The following is a 17,826-nucleotide window of genomic DNA, read 5'->3' as shown; positions in this document are numbered from 1 at the left end:
GCTATTTGCTTGGGATTGTCTGTGAGTTTTGTTTTGGGTATCGTTTTATAACAATGTCTTTCATTTCAAAGTTAACAGCACCTCATGATTGCCTTATGATCTGGGCTGAATCTAATTTTAACCAGGATGGGTTTTGCTTTGTCCTCATTTTCTAATAATTAAGAACAACAGAAAATGTACCATGACATTGTTATTCAGCTGACAGTCATTTATGCAGCCTTCCTGAAAGCTCGTTGTTAAGACCAAAGGAATTTAGATTTCATTTTCTTCATGATATTTTATACGAGACATTTACTTCCTTCAGATGAAAATGTAAAGACGTTGAAAGAAAGTTGTTACAATATCTAGACTTTCAAAGAGGGATTCTTAGCGAACACAGTAGGGATTTAACCTTTTAATTAAGCTAGCGTTATTGAAAAGAAGGATGGCTTTGAACATTAGTAAGGTCAGTCTGCAAGAAAGTTACTGCTTCAGAGATAACTTTACTAACTTCTAAAGCGTTCAGCTTTCCCCTTTGTCTTCCCTTGCCTTCTGCAAATATAAAACTACCAAAAAAACTCATCAAGAAGAAAAGCAGAATACTGTAGAATTCGGCACAAAGATAGGCAGACACAATGGCGAGACGTAATGTTTGTATCCAACAAAAGAGGCAGGCGATAACTTTCAAAAGTAATGAAGTGTGAGGTATCCAGGTTAAGACATATAGAATCTTGTTTGTCAAGAAAATCCAATGGACTGATAGTAAAATTCCATCTAAATCATTGTCTGGTGCCTAGAGAGTCTTCTATGTCATATAATATAAATCTGAATTGTTTTAACATTTTTCAGCTCTAAAGAACTTTTTGGACATTAGTAACCCTGCCAGATATACACCATAACATGATACAAAACAAGTGCCTGACCACTTAGGCATGGACTCTAGCTTATGTTTGCAGAGACTGACAGCCCAGTTGGCTTACTTAAAACCCAAATGCCCAGACCACTTAAAAATGAAAACCATGCCTATGCTTCCAGCACGAATATGGAAGGAGATCCCAGAATAACAATATCCCCAACACAGAATCATTGGCCCCATCCAGCAGAGTAATTACGGGTGTTTGCAGCCCACAAAGCCAACTGTACCCTGGGCTGCATCAGAAGCATGGCCGGCAGGTCAAGGGAGGGGATTCTGCCCCTCTGCTCTGCTCTCATGAGACCCCACCTGCAGTGCTGTGCTCAGCTCTGGGGCCCCCGACAGGAGAAGGACATGGACCTCTTGGAACAAGTCCAGAGGAGGCCGTGAAGATGATCAGGGGCTGGAGCCCCTCTGCTGTGGAGACAGGCTGGGAGAGCTGGGGTTGTTCAGCCTGGAGCAGAGAAGGCTCCGGGGAGACCTTAGAGCAGCTGCCAGTGCCTAAAGGGGCCAACAAGGACGCTGGAGAGGGGCTTTCTACAAGGGCAGGCAGTGACAGAAGAAGGGGCAGTGACTTTAAACTGAAAGCGTAGGTTTAGATTTGAGCTAAGCCCTATGGGATGTAAAAAAATAAGGAAGACTGTGCTGGCAGGCTTGATCAGCCCTTAAGAAAATGGAGGTGTAATATCTTTGTTGATCTTTAAATAGAATAAATAGAGATGCTGATAAGCTGTTCCCTCTTCATCACTTCTTCTGTGGGCTCAAAGGTTATAAACCCAAGAGATTTTCCCCTTACGTGAAATTCAGTGTACCTGCAGGTAGTGCAGTTTAATGGGATACTCTTTAATGGAATACTCTCTTCCTGCCCGGCTCCTGATGTGGGACGAGTCAGAAGTTTTACCTTGATGTGTTGTCATCAGATCAGGGAGCTGAAGGACTTTTCCCTGGAACCATAAACTCCTTCGGTCAGGAACTAGGCTAATTTTGGAGAGGTGAAAAGTGGTTTTGGTGATAGCCTCTGTAAAGCAACTATTCCTTTGTTCATATGATAGCTTCATGTTTCTGTGTGTTCTGTTTACAATGACAGGTACTTTGCCCACTCGCACCATAACCAGGGCTTTATTAAAGTATTTGAAAGTGCAGATTATTTTGCCACAATTATGCTGTGCTGGAAGGCTGCAGAAGGATTAAGACCAAAGGTCCAAAGGTGCTTTTTCAGTAAGTGGCCTGCTTTAGAAATACTGATCTCAACTCTTACAGATGTCAAGTGCATGCAAATTCAGCCGGCACAAATGTGTTTTCCTGGCCTGTTGAGCACCTAGTAAAAATGTACTAAATCCATTTTTTTGTTAGTAGAAATTCATGCCATTTAAAAGAAGAAACTGATAAAAATAGTAGATATTTGGGACTTGTAATAACTTTTTCAGCACCAAAAAAAATTGGTTTGGTACAAAAAGAATGTTGTCTTCAGAGCTAATGGTCTGGGTTCATCTGAGTGACAACAGCAAGATTATTTTTTGAGTTTGTGCACACAAAACTGGTATTTTTATTTAAGAAGAGCCAGTTTTCCACAAACACTGAAAAATTCAGTACTTATCTCTATACCTTTTTCACAGCAGAAGAAGCAGGAATGCTATTAAAGTTTATGAGGGTTTTTTATGTATGTATACATTGTGTTCAAAGAACAGTTAAGGGATGGCAGGGTTATAAAGCTAACCACTTAGATACAGGAAATGCAAGAATTAAGATGGTCTAAGTGATTTATTGCAGGCCTTCTGTGGCCATATATTGTAATATGGTATTATAATAAAACTCAAATACATTTTTAATTACACAGTTATTTTTGTTTTCAGAGATCCTCTGCTTCTTTCAGTCATGTGGAGTTGTACTTCATATGGCATTTTATATTCAACATGTCTTCCTCCATGCATTATTTAATGCATGCAGTTCAAACTGTGCTCCATTCACAGAATTATTTTTTTATTGATTTTCCTATTATACTGAGCCTGATCACAGTATCCAAGTATCTCGTAAACATTAATGAATTTATTTTCACAATAACCCAGTGTGATTAGAATTTTTACTTGTTCAACAAACAAGATCAGATGAGTCCAGTAGTTTGTGTGTCCAGTTTGAAATTCAAGAATTAAATTAATCTCATTCAAAATTCTTAAATCACTAGCTGTCTTCAGTTCAAGTGAGGAAAAAAAGGAGAGAAAAAATGCCTTCAGTGAGCGGTCCTTTGATTAATATACATATAATATTGCGATGTTCCAGTTATTAGCAAGGGAACCTGGTTGACCTGCTTATACCAGAGGTTTAAGTTCTAGGTGGCCAGTGTCAGCGGTTACCAACTCCACCTTAGACCGACTTCTTGGAGGGCACAGGATTCCATTGCATTTTTTTTGTACAACGACCCACTCCCCCTGATGTTCAGCACTTCTGCAAAAACTGACCATCTGTGTCTACCAAGGCCTTTCAAAGTAAGGAATAACTCAATTCTACAGCTGTGGAAAGTTAGGCTTTGGGAAATGCCTAGCATTGCTTGAGATTTCTGTGGCAAAAGCAAGAATAGAAAGTTATCTACTATAGCATTCACCTGTCTTAGTCTGAGAACACCCTTTTGCCTCATATAGCCTGTGACCAGGATTCTCCAATTCCTGTAAGAAATTATACTGGAATCCCACAGAGATACAATTCCCGTGTCCTTCAATACACAATTAATTCCCAAAGACCTGTTCTGCCTGCACAGTGAATGTGAGAGGTTCATAAGGAAATCACACTTCCTTCACTGCTGAGCCTTTTACTCTGCAGATTTATCTTTCTTTTAGTCTATGAACTGAGTCTTGATTTAAGAAAAGCAGAGTCTAGTTTTCCTCCTAGGTTTCATATAGACCTGGGACTGCAGAAAAAGTGAAGGTATCAGTGGGAACACTTACATTCAAGAAAGCTGGGAAGTAGGAATGTGTGAGGAGTTCACTTGGTCAAATTTTAAAATTACTTTCCACAGCCCTAGGTGGAAATTCTACACAACCTAGCAGGGGGCAAGGCCACCATCTTCAGAGCCACAGGCCTCTGTCGCTTAAGTAATTGCTGGGAGCAGCTATTGCTTTGTAAACTGGCCCCGGAGGGAGATAAGACATGCTTTCCGTAGGGGTTTCACAAGTACTTTTGAGCACCAGAGCAGCACAGATGCCAGAGTTCTCTATCTTTTTTGGTTTAACCACCTGAGCTTTGGTCTTTATCCCCATTTGCCTCAGTTCCTCTTCTGATGACTTTTCTATACCTTCTCTTTCCTACAGAAATCTCATGTCAGTCTTCCTTGGATTTGCCATCATACATTATAGGTCCCTTGGCTTATCTTAGCATTGGCAGGTAAAGCTCCCCGTACTGGATTACGTATGTATCCAAGGGAGGAGCGGAATTGGGGTAACATTTGCATATATCTTTTTCTTACCTGTCTCAAGGAACTACTCTGTTCCTCCTTAGCTTCTCATTGCTGCCCCTGGGGGTTGCCTTCTCCACTAGTGTTGATGCATCTATTTGTGATTATGGAGCTAGGAGCTCCATGAGGGCATTATTTAGGTTTAGACACAGCTGTAAAAAAACCCTCATCTTGATTGGTAAGTGATCAGTATAAGTAAAGGAGCAGGATGGAGGACCAGGGCTGCACAGGGGAGACAGATGCAGAAGGTGTAGAATGACCCATGCCTAGCATTATTATCAGGAAAAACTATACCCAGAGGCTGCATGAGATACTTGGGCACAAGATGAACTGATGGGTGTGGGAAAGGCTACAGCTCTAGAGATTATCCTCAGAGGCTATCCCTCCACGGACACCTCCTTCAGTGGGACCCTTCAGGGAAGCATAATTAACACTGGCATTAGCACAGACTTAAAGCATCCCTTCGGTCTGTGGGCTCTCCACAGTGACCACCAGCAGGTGCTAACATAGCCAGGCAGTGTCCCAGACTAGAACTGTGAAACTGGGCAGGCTTGAGGGGCCAAAAAGCTCCCCACAGCTATATCTACTCAAGACCCATGAAGGCTAAGAAACACAGGGTATGATCTTGGTTATCTGCTGGAGTAACTCAGTAGGTGCTATCCTATTGACTGATGCTCAGAAGGGCACTGGGAAATAATATAATGAAAATACATAGTTAAAGCTTTAAATCGGTACATGTAAAAATGATATACAAATCAATTGTATATTTAATTTTTTGTAGTTATATATATTTATATAGGTGTATATATATACGTACATATATATATACATATATATATAGGTAGCTGTGAAGTCACTAGTGGTGTGCACTAGGAAGAGGAGTCCTGTGCTTTGTATAAATTCAGCTAAGTAGGGCACCCAAGTGTGAAGACGGGGGAGAGGGTTTCAGCCGCAAAACACAAATGGCCTGCTGTGTCATGTGCTGAGCAAAGCTGGACTAAATTAAAATCTGCCTATTTGGTACAGAAAACATAGAAGGGGCAAACCATTTGTTCTGTGATTTCTGTTTTTTTTCTCTGTATCATTTGTTTTGGGCAATAATAATATATTATTCATTTATTACATTACATGATTACTTTGTAATCTTCTGATATAAACCCAGGGTGTTTGTTTTGCTGTGCTGCATTCCCACCGCAGGCTTATTGGCAGGGAAACTGAGACACAGCGACTGGCAGCATTTGCCAGCTCTGCCTCTGTAAGTGCTCACTAGTAACCTCAGCACCGGCGCCCCGTGCCAGAAGCTGTTCTTCAGGGCAGGCAAGGGGTGGAAAAGGAGAATTTGTGAGGCTCAGTGCTTAAATGCTGGAGGACTGCAGGAGCAGAATTGGAGGGATCAGGGAATGGGAGTGGGGACATGGTACATCTAGAGCTGTGTGGGGAACTGTAGGGGAGGTGCGAAGGAGGGAGCTAATGAGGCCTGAGGACTTCTGTAGTAGTTGTGGAATGTGAACAGATCAGAAAAAATTATTGTGAGTGGAAGAGCTGAAGAGTATAAAAAGGAGTATGCAAGTGAAGTTATTGCAGGACAAAGGGATAGAGAGGTGGCTACAACCTGATGCTGATAAATTGTATGGTTTCACCCACATCTTTCCTTTGCTTCACTTAGATAAAGAATCTGCATTAGCTGGATTATGTTTGTGGGTTTTTTTTAAGTTACTCATTTTTATAGTCTGCAGCTGCATCACCATTTAATACAAGCAAAGCCATCCTCTTAGAGTGTCTTTTTTTAAACTGGTACTTCAAGTAAAAAATCTATTTTAAATTATTGGATAGCAAGTAGCAACCTCCAGAGGGCTAAACTGATGCTGTTAACAGGTCCAAAATGTGATGCAGCATATGGAGCTGAATACCTCACGGTACAGATTTGCATGCAGGCGGTTTTAATTAGGATTTAGAATTCCTTGAGGAAAGCAGCATTCTCAGCTAGTCTCAATCTTGTCAATACATAGTGGTTTTGTTCATGCTAAAGCCTGCAAAAACCAATAGGTTCCTTCTAGCTTGTGATTTTTGATGCTTATATGAACTGTTAGACTTTTCTCCAGCTGCAGCTTTGTATATGATCATGATTTGTTTGCAGGCAATAAGTGTAAAAGATTGCCGTCTTTTTTTTTTTTTTTTTTTTCAGTAATGTTGTACCAGGTCAGTTGAAAATAAGGATCGTTTGGAGTTTTATGACATTGCATAGCCAGTTACTTTATCCTGCAACACTTCAAAGTGAGCCTGTGCTTTAACTCGATGGTTTTGTGCCATCTTGTGAGCATAAGGTGCAACTACGTCCAGCTAATACAAGGAAGAAGTACTTTGGCTAATGCCCTTTTCCTTCTACTTCATCATGAAAAATAAAATTGTTTAGGATTTCCAAAGTTAGATGAGGAGAATACTGTAAGACATATTTAATCCACCGTGTTGTATTTGCATCTTTAAACAAAAAATGAATATACATTCCCTACTACAGGAAAAAAACCCCTGATTTCAGTAAACTGAGAAAAGAAATCATATATTCCACCCCTTCCCACCCCCCCACCCCCCGGAAAAAAAAAAGAGGCTTCTTGTTGTACTGAATGGAAAAGCTATGCAAAGTCTCAGTATTCAGAGCTGATAGTGCTCCTCCTTGTGTGAAACAATTTTGTTGGTACAGGAGACCTTGTCTTCTAAAAACCACTATGTGTTTCTCAGAGATAGCACAATATGAATTACACAAAGCACTGCTAGCTATTACATTGACGTAGAGGAAAACCTAATTCCTGACCTTAGAATGTCTGCTGTCTCCTGGAAGATTATTTCTGGGGAAAAAAATGTTAAATATAATTTATAATTGCAGCAGCAAACCTAACACTTTACTTTTAAATGATAATTATTACTCTTCAAGTCAGTGTAGTTGCACTAGGTCTTGGGCTTAGAAAAATCTCCTAAATTCTACCACAGCTTAATTAATTGATTCTCTTTGTGACCTTGAGCAAGTTGTTGTATTCTGGTGCCTAATTTTACCCACCTTTAGATGATGCACATACTTTTTTTTTCAACAGGATGTTATCAGACTTAACTACCACTTGTAAAGCTCTTTGGACCTCTTGCAGGAAAGGTATTTCTGTGATACAGTGACGAGCTTGTTAGAAATCTACTTGATAAGCAAAAGAGCAAGTCATTCACAATAAGTATAATTATTCAATGATTTAAGCTTCCTAATCTACTTCCACAGCCTTGGCAAGCAGATTGTGACTTCTTCCATTTTATATAATGAGAAGATTATTTTTTTCTCTTTTTACTCTATAGATTGATTGCAAATATTCAGAATTCAAGCTGTGTTGCTCATTTGCAATCAGTTGGATGAGTAACATTATTTCTACTCATGATTGGATGAATGCCCAATGACTTGTGTGTGCAAATTGTAAAGTTTGTTTTCTCAAGATATTCATCTGTATGACATTGAAATTTGCTGCCTTTGGAGAGCAGTGCCAGTAAAATTCAACACATTGAAGACCACTAAAAAACAGAGCACAAAAATAAGGTGACACTAACATTTTTTAATGGGACTTTGCAGATTAAACTTTTTTCTAAATGGACCAAGTCAATCATGTTTTTTGTTTTTACCTGTTTCTAATCCTGCAAACAAATCCAGTGTATTGAGTTCTGGACCTAATATCATACAGAAGGGCAGTGATGCCCGACCTGTTCGAAGGTAGTTCCCATGTCAAGGCTGCAGCAGATGACTAGCAGTGGGGGCAATGTGCATGGGACGTAATTGCAAAGCAGCTCAAATCCTGGGTTGAGGGAAAAGGCAAGTGAGTAAGGGATAAGAAGCAGGTAGCGGTGAGACCCAGTTGCATGGCTTTTCTATCCCCAGATTGCAACGGGAAAACTGCATCTGTAAGTGGTCATTGTCTCCTGTCAGAAATTTTCTGCAGAAATTCCTTTCCCTGTGGTCTCTTAAATTACATGGGATATATGAAGACCTGCAGCTTCTAAGGTGCAGAAGTCTGGCCCCTCCTGAGGAGGACCATAAACCAGAAATATCGTTAGAGACTTGAAATGCTGATGCATAAAAGCTAAAACTAGTAGTATTGCTATTGTTTCCTTTGACAAAACAAATTATGCTAGTGTGGTGGGTTGACCTTGGCTGGATGCCAGGTGCCCACCAAACCTCTCTATCACTCTTCTCCTCAGCAGTACAGATGGGGGGAAAATAAGATGGCAAAACCCACTCGTGAATGGAGATAACATTTTAATAAAGCCAAATCTATGGGTGTGCACAGAAGCAAAGGAAAACAAAAGATTTTATTCTCTACTTCCCCTCAGGAGGTGACGTCCAGCCTCTTCCCAGGAAGCAGGGCTTCAGTACATGCCGCTGTTGCTCCAGAAGGCAACCGTCATAAATAAAAAATGCACCGCCTCCTGCTTTTCTTTTGGCTTTTATTGTTGAGCAGGTGTCATATGGTATGAAATAGCCCTTTGGTCAGAGTGGGTCAGCTGTTATGACTGTGTCCCCTCACAAGATCTTGCCCAGCCACAGCCTACTACTGTGAAGGGGGAAGGCTGGAGAGACAGCCTTGATGCTCAGCAGTTTTCAAAACCCTGGTGTTTTTCAAAAACCAGCACCTTTCTAGATCCCAATACAAAGCACAGTACTATGAGCTCTGCTGTGGGGAAAATAACTCCATCTCAGCCAGACCAAACACAGCTAGCCAGAGTATTTTTAACAGACTGGCTTTGAAGAGAGACTGGGAGCAGGATCCACTCATTAAGGGATTACCATCTCATAGTATGGTGTGGTGCCTTTTTCCACGGTTAATATCTATCAGCTGTATCTACTACAAAGCTTCAGCTGAGTGAACAGCAACATAATTTTTTTGCCTCTCTGTCTTTTGCACGTGTCAGGGTGTCTTGTAGGAGGAGAACCTCTTTAGACCAGGATTCACATTTCACAGGATGCTGTAGAGCCTTGTGACACCTGTAACATACTTTGCTCCCTCCTTTTGCAGCCATCCTACTGAAAGCAGAAGTCATGTGTAATGTATTGGAGTGTGGTTTGGCCAAAGAGCCACAAAGTGTAGAATAGGAACATTTGCTTTTGAATGGAAACTCCAGTAGGACAACATTCAGCATCTTAGGGCACAGGTCAGCTTGGGTTGGTCTAAAATGAAATGTTCTGTTTGCATTTTCTGCTAAGCAAACAATGCTAACTGCGAAAAAAATACTGAGGACTTTTGTAACAACACAGTTCTCAAAATCAAAGGCCCAAAATCAAATGACAAATTCCTAACTATCTTAATTCACTGACAGTATGTCAAAGGTATGTTATAAGAACATCCATATTTCCATGCCAGTGCAGTAGTCTGGCTATGGTAACTTGTATAGTAACTTCTCAGGGTTGTTTGTTTTTTTTTTTTACGAGAGAGAAAGTGAGCGAGCTGGTTTTGTTGAAAATTAAGGCTTTTGACCATTACCTTCTGATGGATGCATATCTTCAATCCTGTTTAGCGGATAACTCTTTGGCAAACACAGCCTTAGAAATGCTCGTTTAGACAGTACGATGTGAGGAGCAGTGATGCTGTAATAAGCTCACATTGTAGAGAGAATGATCTCTTACAAAAAGGCACGATCATATTAAAAATTCACAGCAGCACACTCCACTCCCCCATTATAGGTAATTACAGAGGATTTTAAATATCTGATGCTAGTTGGCAGCGTACAATACCCTGTCAGCAGCAGGCACTGATTTGTAATTTAATTATCATAAGACATCCACCTGTTCTTTTGTCAAATGAAGAGTAGCATTTCCGTGCAATCATGCTTTTCCCTCCAGAAATTTGAATTAACCCTTAGAGAAAGCTCTGGGTTCTAGGGAATGGGGTAATTTCAAGGACATTTGCAGAACCCCATCAGGTCAGAGCACCAGGGATGAATGAGGCGTTTCTTCGGGCGAGTCTTAATTCTGGTCTGGTATTTTCAGCCTTAACGCTGGCTTTTTGCTGTGTCAAGCTGTTTTGGTTCACAGCTGAAAGCATTTCAGTGAAGAGGTGCTGTGGGAGGAAAGATGTATGAAAATCCATGAGGCTGGTGTGAAGTACATGAGGCAAACACATAACAGGATCGACCCAGAAATGCTCTGGGCTCATACTTTGTGAAGAATGAGGCGGCTGGGCTTGGGGTGGGAGGGAGATAAAGGCAAATGGAAATGTGGAAATCTGTTCCGTAAACTTTCCAGTGTATGGCACATGAACGTGGATGTTACAGAGTTCGTCATGGGAAATGTGCAGTTATTAGATAAAAATGATCAGGTTTTATTGTAAAGCATAGGTTTTCAATGGAAAGTTTACCAGTGGAGATCCACGCAAGTGTTCTGGTTTTCAGGAGTGCGAGGCCTGGGGTGAACCTGCTTCCCCTGGGCCTTGGCTCTAGTTCGTGTGGCAGCTGCACTGCGGCGTGGTGATGTGGGAAGGACTTACCGATGGGCACAGAGATGTTCTCTCTTTAATGCCGCTCACACTGCTTCACTGCTTCTTGCACTGTAAAGCTGCAGGAATGATCTGGACAGCATAGTATTTGTATAGATAGTATCATATTTGTGTCAGCAGCAGCGTGGCCAGCAGGGCCAGGCAGTGCCCGTCCCCCTGTGCCGGGCCCTGGTGCGGCCGCCCCTCGGGCCCTGGGGTCAGCGTTGGGCCCCTCACCCCCAGACAGACCCGGAGGGGCTGGAGCGTGTCCAGAGCCGGGCAGGGGCTGGGGAAGGGGCTGCGGCACAGCTCGGGGGGGGCAGCTGATGGAACTGGGGGCGTTTAACCCAGAGAAAAGGAGGCTCAGGGGGGACCTTATCGCTCTCTACAGCTGCCTGGCAGGAGGCTGTGGGCAGGTGGGGGTCGGTCTCCTCTCCCAGATAGCAAGCGACAGGACAAGAGGAAACAGCCTCAAGTTGCACCAGGGGAGGTTCAGCTTGGCTGTTAGGAAAAATTTCTTCACTGACAGAGTAGTGAAGCATTGGAACAGGCTGCCCAGGGAAGTGGTTGAGCCCCCATCCCTGGAGGTATTTAAAAGCTGTGTAGATGTGGTGCTTAGGGACATGGTTTAGTGGTGGGCTTGGCAGTCCTGGGTTAATGGTTGGACCTGATGTTCTCAAAGCCCTTTTCCAACCCAAATGACAAAGCTTCTTATGGCTTCTGCCACTGCTGCCTTGTATCTTTACAAAGCTGTTGTGGACTTTTTCCTTTTATCAGTTCCCAGGGAGATGAGATGACTCTGGTATTCTGTGGTTATTTCTCCTAATCACATTTTAGCAAATGAGTCACTTTAAAGAGGGTGTCTCTGAGTAGTCATCTTTTTTGAGAGAGTACTCACTGGATTCAAAAATAATTGATTGCTTGGGGCTAAATGATCTGTGTGCCAAGCCTTAAATGTGACATTGGTTGGAGTACCATCTATCAAGCTGATGGCTTCTTGCCCAAATGATACTTGGCTGGTGCCAGTCATTTTATATATTCATTAATTATGTTATCTGAAAAGTGAATATGTGAAGGGTTGCAGGCATATCCCAGAAAAGAAAATAATTCATGTCACATGTGTATTCTGAAAGTAATTGGCAACTGCTGAAACATTTCCATACATGAAAGTGAAGGCAGGAATAAACTGGGATGATTTCCTTTGGAAGGATGAGTAATGAAGTAACACCCCAGAACTGAGGAGTCAAAATGAAATGCAGGAGCAGCAGAGAGTTCTGCTTTGCAATGTCCTTGAAGGTGTACCCAAACTTAGGACTTACTTTTCTTATACAGCCATTAACATGCCCCACCACTGTTATGCCACGTGAATTTGTTTGGTAGCCTTCTCCCTCAAAACAGCAGCATGTATGCGTGCTGGGTTTAAAAGGCAAGGCTTTGACAGAAGCAGGGGGGCTTCAGGCACCTCTGGGAGGAGGGGTCAGGGCTGCCCCTGCCATACATATGATTCCAGGTGGCTCCAGTTGGCTCTAACCCCACCAGAAGATCCAGCTGGAGCCCATGAGCCGAGTGGTTGGTGCCTTTATAAAAGGGATTCTAGCTGAAGGACTGACTTGGTAGTTTCATTTAATTTTTTAGGGTTATATTCCTTGTTGTTAGAAGCTTTGGCTCTTGGACAAGCCGCTTGCTTCCTGTTTCTTGTGTTGCCTCTCCATGGAGCAGAGGGTTATAACACCTCCCATTCTAATTGGTGTTCAGGGTAAGAAGAAAAATTCACTAGAGAGTAATTTTCTGCCTGACTGTGGCTCTGTGGAAGTGTGTTTCTGTTCTCCAGCATCAGAGTACATGGTGCTAAAAGGAAAATGACTCAAATATTTTGCAGAGAAAGGCTATAGAGGCACAGCTATTAATGCGGGGATGTGAAATGTGAGCTGAAGCTACAGTTCAGCTGATCAACATGTCTTTTTATTTTTATTATCAACCTTTGCCAGTTTGTCATCGCAGATGTCCGTGTGATGGTATAAGTTTTGTGTGTCCGTGTGATATACCATGTTTTCTTGCTTTGTTGAGATATTGAAAAAAGAACGATGTATCCTCTTCAGAAGAGATTAGGAAATTCAATGGTTATATTAGCTAGTGTCTGATACTTTTTCTGTTATTCCATATTCATATTAATACATGTGCAATGCCTCCTCAAAGCTTATTTGTTCTTCCTTGCTATTTTTTTTCTCTAGAAATATCGTTATCAAGATGAGGATGCTCCACATGACCATACCTTGCCTCGATTAACCCATGAAGTGAGAGGCCCTGAGCTTGTTCATGTGTCAGAGAAGAACTTGTCTCAAATAGAGAATGTTCATGGATATGTCTTACAGTCACACATTTCTCCTTTGAAGGTAGGATCAATATTCACTGCGGCTTTCGTCCTCAAATAGGACAAAACATGTAGCATGAAACGCTTGGGAAACTTACTTTGTTATACAAACAGACAAGCTGCTTTTTGAAAGGTATTGCAGATTGATTGCCTGTGATGTGTTTTCAAGGTTTGCTGTAGTGTAACAAGTGATGGTTTAGCTAGCAGAGCTTTGTGTTGAGATGTGAGCTTTTTGCTTTGAGTGAGATGTTTTGCTCGAGCAAAAATCATTCTTGGTGAATGAGCTGTATTTATGTACGTTGAGAAAGGAATAATGCAGGTCCTTGGCCTCAGTATCATGGTGATTTTGGAATGGCAGGCTACCCTTCCTGGTTGCCCTTGTTCAGAAATTGAAAAAATAAATAATAATAATACTGTAAATGTGTTGGAAACCTGGGTTTGCATCTTTCAAAAAGCTGTATCAAAGTCCTAAATTATGCCCGGAAAGGAAGCTCATTTGCCACTATTTGGATCCTTACTACTTAAGCACTTGCTGTCTTCTGTGGGTTTTGTTACAACTCAGAGTGATGTAGAGACCTGTCTCTATTAACTAAGGTAACTATTTATACAATGTAGAAGGTTTTTCTGTATGTGCATCTGCTGTCCTCTGATATATCTTGCTGGGTGAAAAATATTTATTTTCATAGTGAACCTGTATATTAACAAAAAAGTAATCCATTCCTGAAAGTAAATTTGCTCTTTAATAAGACCACAATAGTTTGAAGATGTTCCTAAAACTTTTAAGGCAAGAAGCACAGCTGGAGTGATGAGCATGATGGTTTTCAGATTTTATTTTCTACTAGGCCTGGGAAGGGGAAGAAGAGAAGTGTTTTTTACTAGGGGTGGTGATGTTCTGGATAATGGTTTTATTCCAGTAATTAACTAAATGGCAAACAAGGCAGATGGGCTTTGCTCCTCATGCTCAAAGCCTGTGAAATGGGCTAGCTTGCCTAGCAGAGTGATTACAGGGAGGTTACAAGTGAAAGAAAATGTTTATTGTTAAAGAATGATGTGAATGCAGCTGGTGTTCCCTGAGCCTTCATGGAATAGCCATGTGAATGAACCTTTGTCCTCTGCTCCTGTTCCTGTCTGTAGTTTGTATGTTGTTTGTCTTTTTATGTTTTAGCAGCTTTCCAGGTTGCTTACCTAACTTCTACTGCAGAAGCCAATGGTATCAAGCAGTGATATAGCTGCTTATGCTGAAGTAGATCAATGTAGTTATTTGGAAGGGATTACCTCCATGTGGCCTCCGTGTAACCTCAGGGGACAATCACAGACAAAGCAATTTTTTGCCTGGAAGGGAAATATCCCTACCTCTCTAGGGCTCCTTGAGTATTAAGATTAGAGTGGTGCTTCTGATTCATAAAAGTCAAAAACGGATTTTTTTTTTCTTCACATTTGGAGACATTCAAGTAAGGCTGTGTGATCCAAGCTGATAATGTAGCAGTGATGATAAAAAGCTTATGAAGTGTGCTGAAGGTATTCCCAGCCATCTACAGTTGCCTTAAACCAGCTCCCAATCTAATTTGTTCTTGTGATGGAAGAAATTCATTTGCTACTGTTTTCTGAAGTGATGGGAGGAAAGGAGCTATATTATATTTCCTCGTGGAAATCAGTGTCTTCTGCAAGTTCTTTCCTCAGCCTGAGGATTTCTGTCTTTGACTCTGCCTCTTTTGAAGTTCCTGCTTTTTCTCCTACAATCTGTGTCCTATCCCTCAACCTTCAGTAGAGAGTTAGCTCAGGAGGCTGGAGTAAACCACCTGCTAGAGCTCATGGCACACTTCCTTTCTGATATACCTGCTTTGGATTCACTTTTGTTTCTGGGAATTGACTGAAAACCCTGTTCAGAAGTTTTTTTTGTTGTGGTCATTTCAACATAGTTGAGAAACATCATTCCGAACCCTCTAAAACTCAATCAGAATTTGTTGTCTTGAATTAGACACACTGCCTCTCAACCCATAGCATGCCTTCCTAGGGAAATGTAGAATACCTTTTTAAAGATTGGTTGGATAAGTGTGCCCGCAATTTAAATATTTTTTTTTTGCTTTGTGTGAAAGCTGGAACTGCTGGAATCCTGCTCTGAGGGTATGTAACAAATGCTGGGGTCCAAATACAGCCTGTCAGCTTCTTAGGAGTGAGATGACACTGGGAATTGCAGTGGGATAAAGCTGTTTGGGAAATTCCACTGAGTTGTTTGTGCTGGAAAGGTTGACTTGTTCTGCTCCAGTTTTCTGAATACAGGTCAGAGGATTTGGTGCAGAGGGTAAATGGAAGTCACAAATTTGCTTGTACCCAGAGAGGGATCACATCAGCTCCTGTGTGTCACTAGGACTGTCTGTCTGACCAACCACCCAGCTGGCAAGTGTGTTGTGTGAGCAGGGGGTGCTGTCTGGCCAAGTGGGCTTAAGTTATTGCCTGGCTGCATTTCACCACCTGAATTTTGCTGTGGGGTCTACAGCACCAGGGTGCACCTCAAAGAATTTTTGAGGCAGGTTTTTGTGTAGTGTCTGCACAATGCCCTGAGGACAGGATGATTTACCCAATGTTTTTGTGTTTGAAATAGTATTGTAAAAGAAAAATATTTGAGCATAAAAATAACCTAGTTAAGATGCTTTGGAACCAAAGTGTTGTCCCAAAGCCAAGCCACATATCCATCTCAATCGCATCACTTTTCCAAAGTGACTTGAGTTTGGCAGTGGAAAGTTGCTTGTTTCCAGTCATTTGTGTTTATTTGGAAAGTAATCTGCAAAGATCATGCAGTTGTAAAACTGCCCTTCAGGGTGGCTGGTTCCAGCCTCAGCAACTGACGAGCACCCACAGCCACCTCTGGAAGCCATAGATGTTATATCTTGTCTTTACAGGCAGACTGCTTGCTACCATCACCCTGCCCGTGTGCCCAAGTTTTCAGTGAACATCTCAGTTCCCATCCATAAGTGATCTTGACAGCTTGAGCACAGACTTGTATCATTGCAGTTACAAGTTTTGTGGATGGTTGAAGTTTAGGCAGAGAAACTATGGGCCTGCTTATACCCCTGTGTCCATGTCCAGTTAAAACGTTTAGAGGATTCTTGAAAGACTTCCTAACGCTCAGGATGGAAGGATTCAGCCCATATTTTTTAACATGTGTGATTCAAAATGCCTGGTACGGTTCATGTTCCACAGAACAGATGCGTCTTAAATTTCAATCAAGTTGCTGCATACAAATTGTTAAAGAACGTGGTTGTGATTTCATGTTCCAGATTATGTGGTTTGATGTAGTCCAGAAATATCCTGATGGAACATGTCGTTATTGATTACTTCAGAAGGTATTCTTAGGTACCAAAATATAAAAAGTTTTCTTTAATGACCTTATGCTAGTTGTGTGCTGAATTATCAGATGTAGTTCTCAGACATTCTGAAAAATCTCTGAGACACTCAGATACTGGTTATGATAAATACTGTTTAGGAGTGTGAATAGATTTTCTGCTATTCATATTAGACATGTTATCTTTCAAGTCACTAAAATCTAGTGTGCAGTAGCCAGATTACTTCCTTTCAGAACATAATAAGAATAGTTGTGCTGAAAACTAGCGCCTCTTTTCACTGTGATTTACTTTTGTAACTTATAGATTTTTTGCATTAATTTTGGTTTTCTACAGTCATGTAGCATTTGCTGTACAGTCAACTCTGTTCTCGAAAATGTTTAATTTTAGAAAGCTGCAAACTTTTATTAAAGGTTGATCTACTTAGTAGTGTGAAGAACATAAATTTACAGCAGCTTCAGCAACTTTGAATGTCAAACACTGAAGTTGTAAAGGATGTTCTCAGTTACGTGGTTGTATTAACATTTGGGGAAAATGCTAACATTCAAGAGGTTTTGTGAAACGAATTGCCATACTAAGATGATAAATGTTCTTTGCAACTTTTTCCTTTAACAGATTAATAAAAGACAATTTCATACTTCTGTATGTAATGCAATAAAAAGAGTTTAAAATTATTTTTTTGCACTTCCCCTTACTTGTCACTAGATGGTGCAGTAAGCTCAGAATCCTTTGCTCTGCCTCAAGCTTCAGTGACCTGCTACCCAGGTTTGCTTATATGGCTTGGAAAGTGCTAATTCAGTAAAAAATGCCTTATTAGAAATCAGGTGCCTTCTGAATCCCTGGTGTGTTGGTAAATCTGAATACAACACAACTGTACCTGAAATTCAGACATGCAAGTTCTGTCTCAATTAAATGAAACCTCTCTTTCCCTTCCTCCTAGGAATAGAGCTAATTAGTGTTCATTAAATGAACAAAACTCTGGCTTCTAAATTAACCTTATTAGTATTATTGTGATGTTAGATGTATTTTTAATTTAAGTATATTCCCCTTCCTTTAGATAAGCTTAAATGTAAAAGTCCATGTAAGGATCTTGCATCTCCTTTGTTGCATGAACATTTTAAATGTCCATTTCCTAATTTAATGCAAGGTTTGAGTGTAACCATCAATGGCAGTTGTGCAAAAAACAGCAGCCAGTTAAATTGCTGTTATTATCTTAGCCTACGATGTTTTCAAACATGAAATTACAGAAACCTCTTCAGTTGCGCCTCCTCTTTGAAGGCCTC

The 17,826-nt window shown here is 41.1% G+C and overlaps 1 protein-coding gene across 12 annotated transcripts in view; it reads left to right on the top strand.

The window, feature by feature from the left end:
• Positions 1 to 17,826, top strand: part of DLG2 (discs large MAGUK scaffold protein 2) — a 1,040,329-nt gene that overhangs the window by 455,734 nt on the left and 566,769 nt on the right. For all 12 annotated transcript variants that reach the window (XM_055801296.1, XM_055801300.1, XM_055801304.1 and 9 more), the window contains one exon: positions 13,063 to 13,224. In XM_055801296.1, the coding sequence (XP_055657271.1) occupies positions 13,063 to 13,224 (162 nt within the window). The remainder of the gene's footprint in view (positions 1 to 13,062; positions 13,225 to 17,826) is intronic.

This window comes from Falco peregrinus, chromosome 4, assembly GCF_023634155.1.
Source record: "Falco peregrinus isolate bFalPer1 chromosome 4, bFalPer1.pri, whole genome shotgun sequence".
NCBI lineage: Eukaryota > Metazoa > Chordata > Aves > Falconiformes > Falconidae > Falco > Falco peregrinus.
This window is presented reverse-complemented; position numbering and strand designations above follow the sequence as displayed.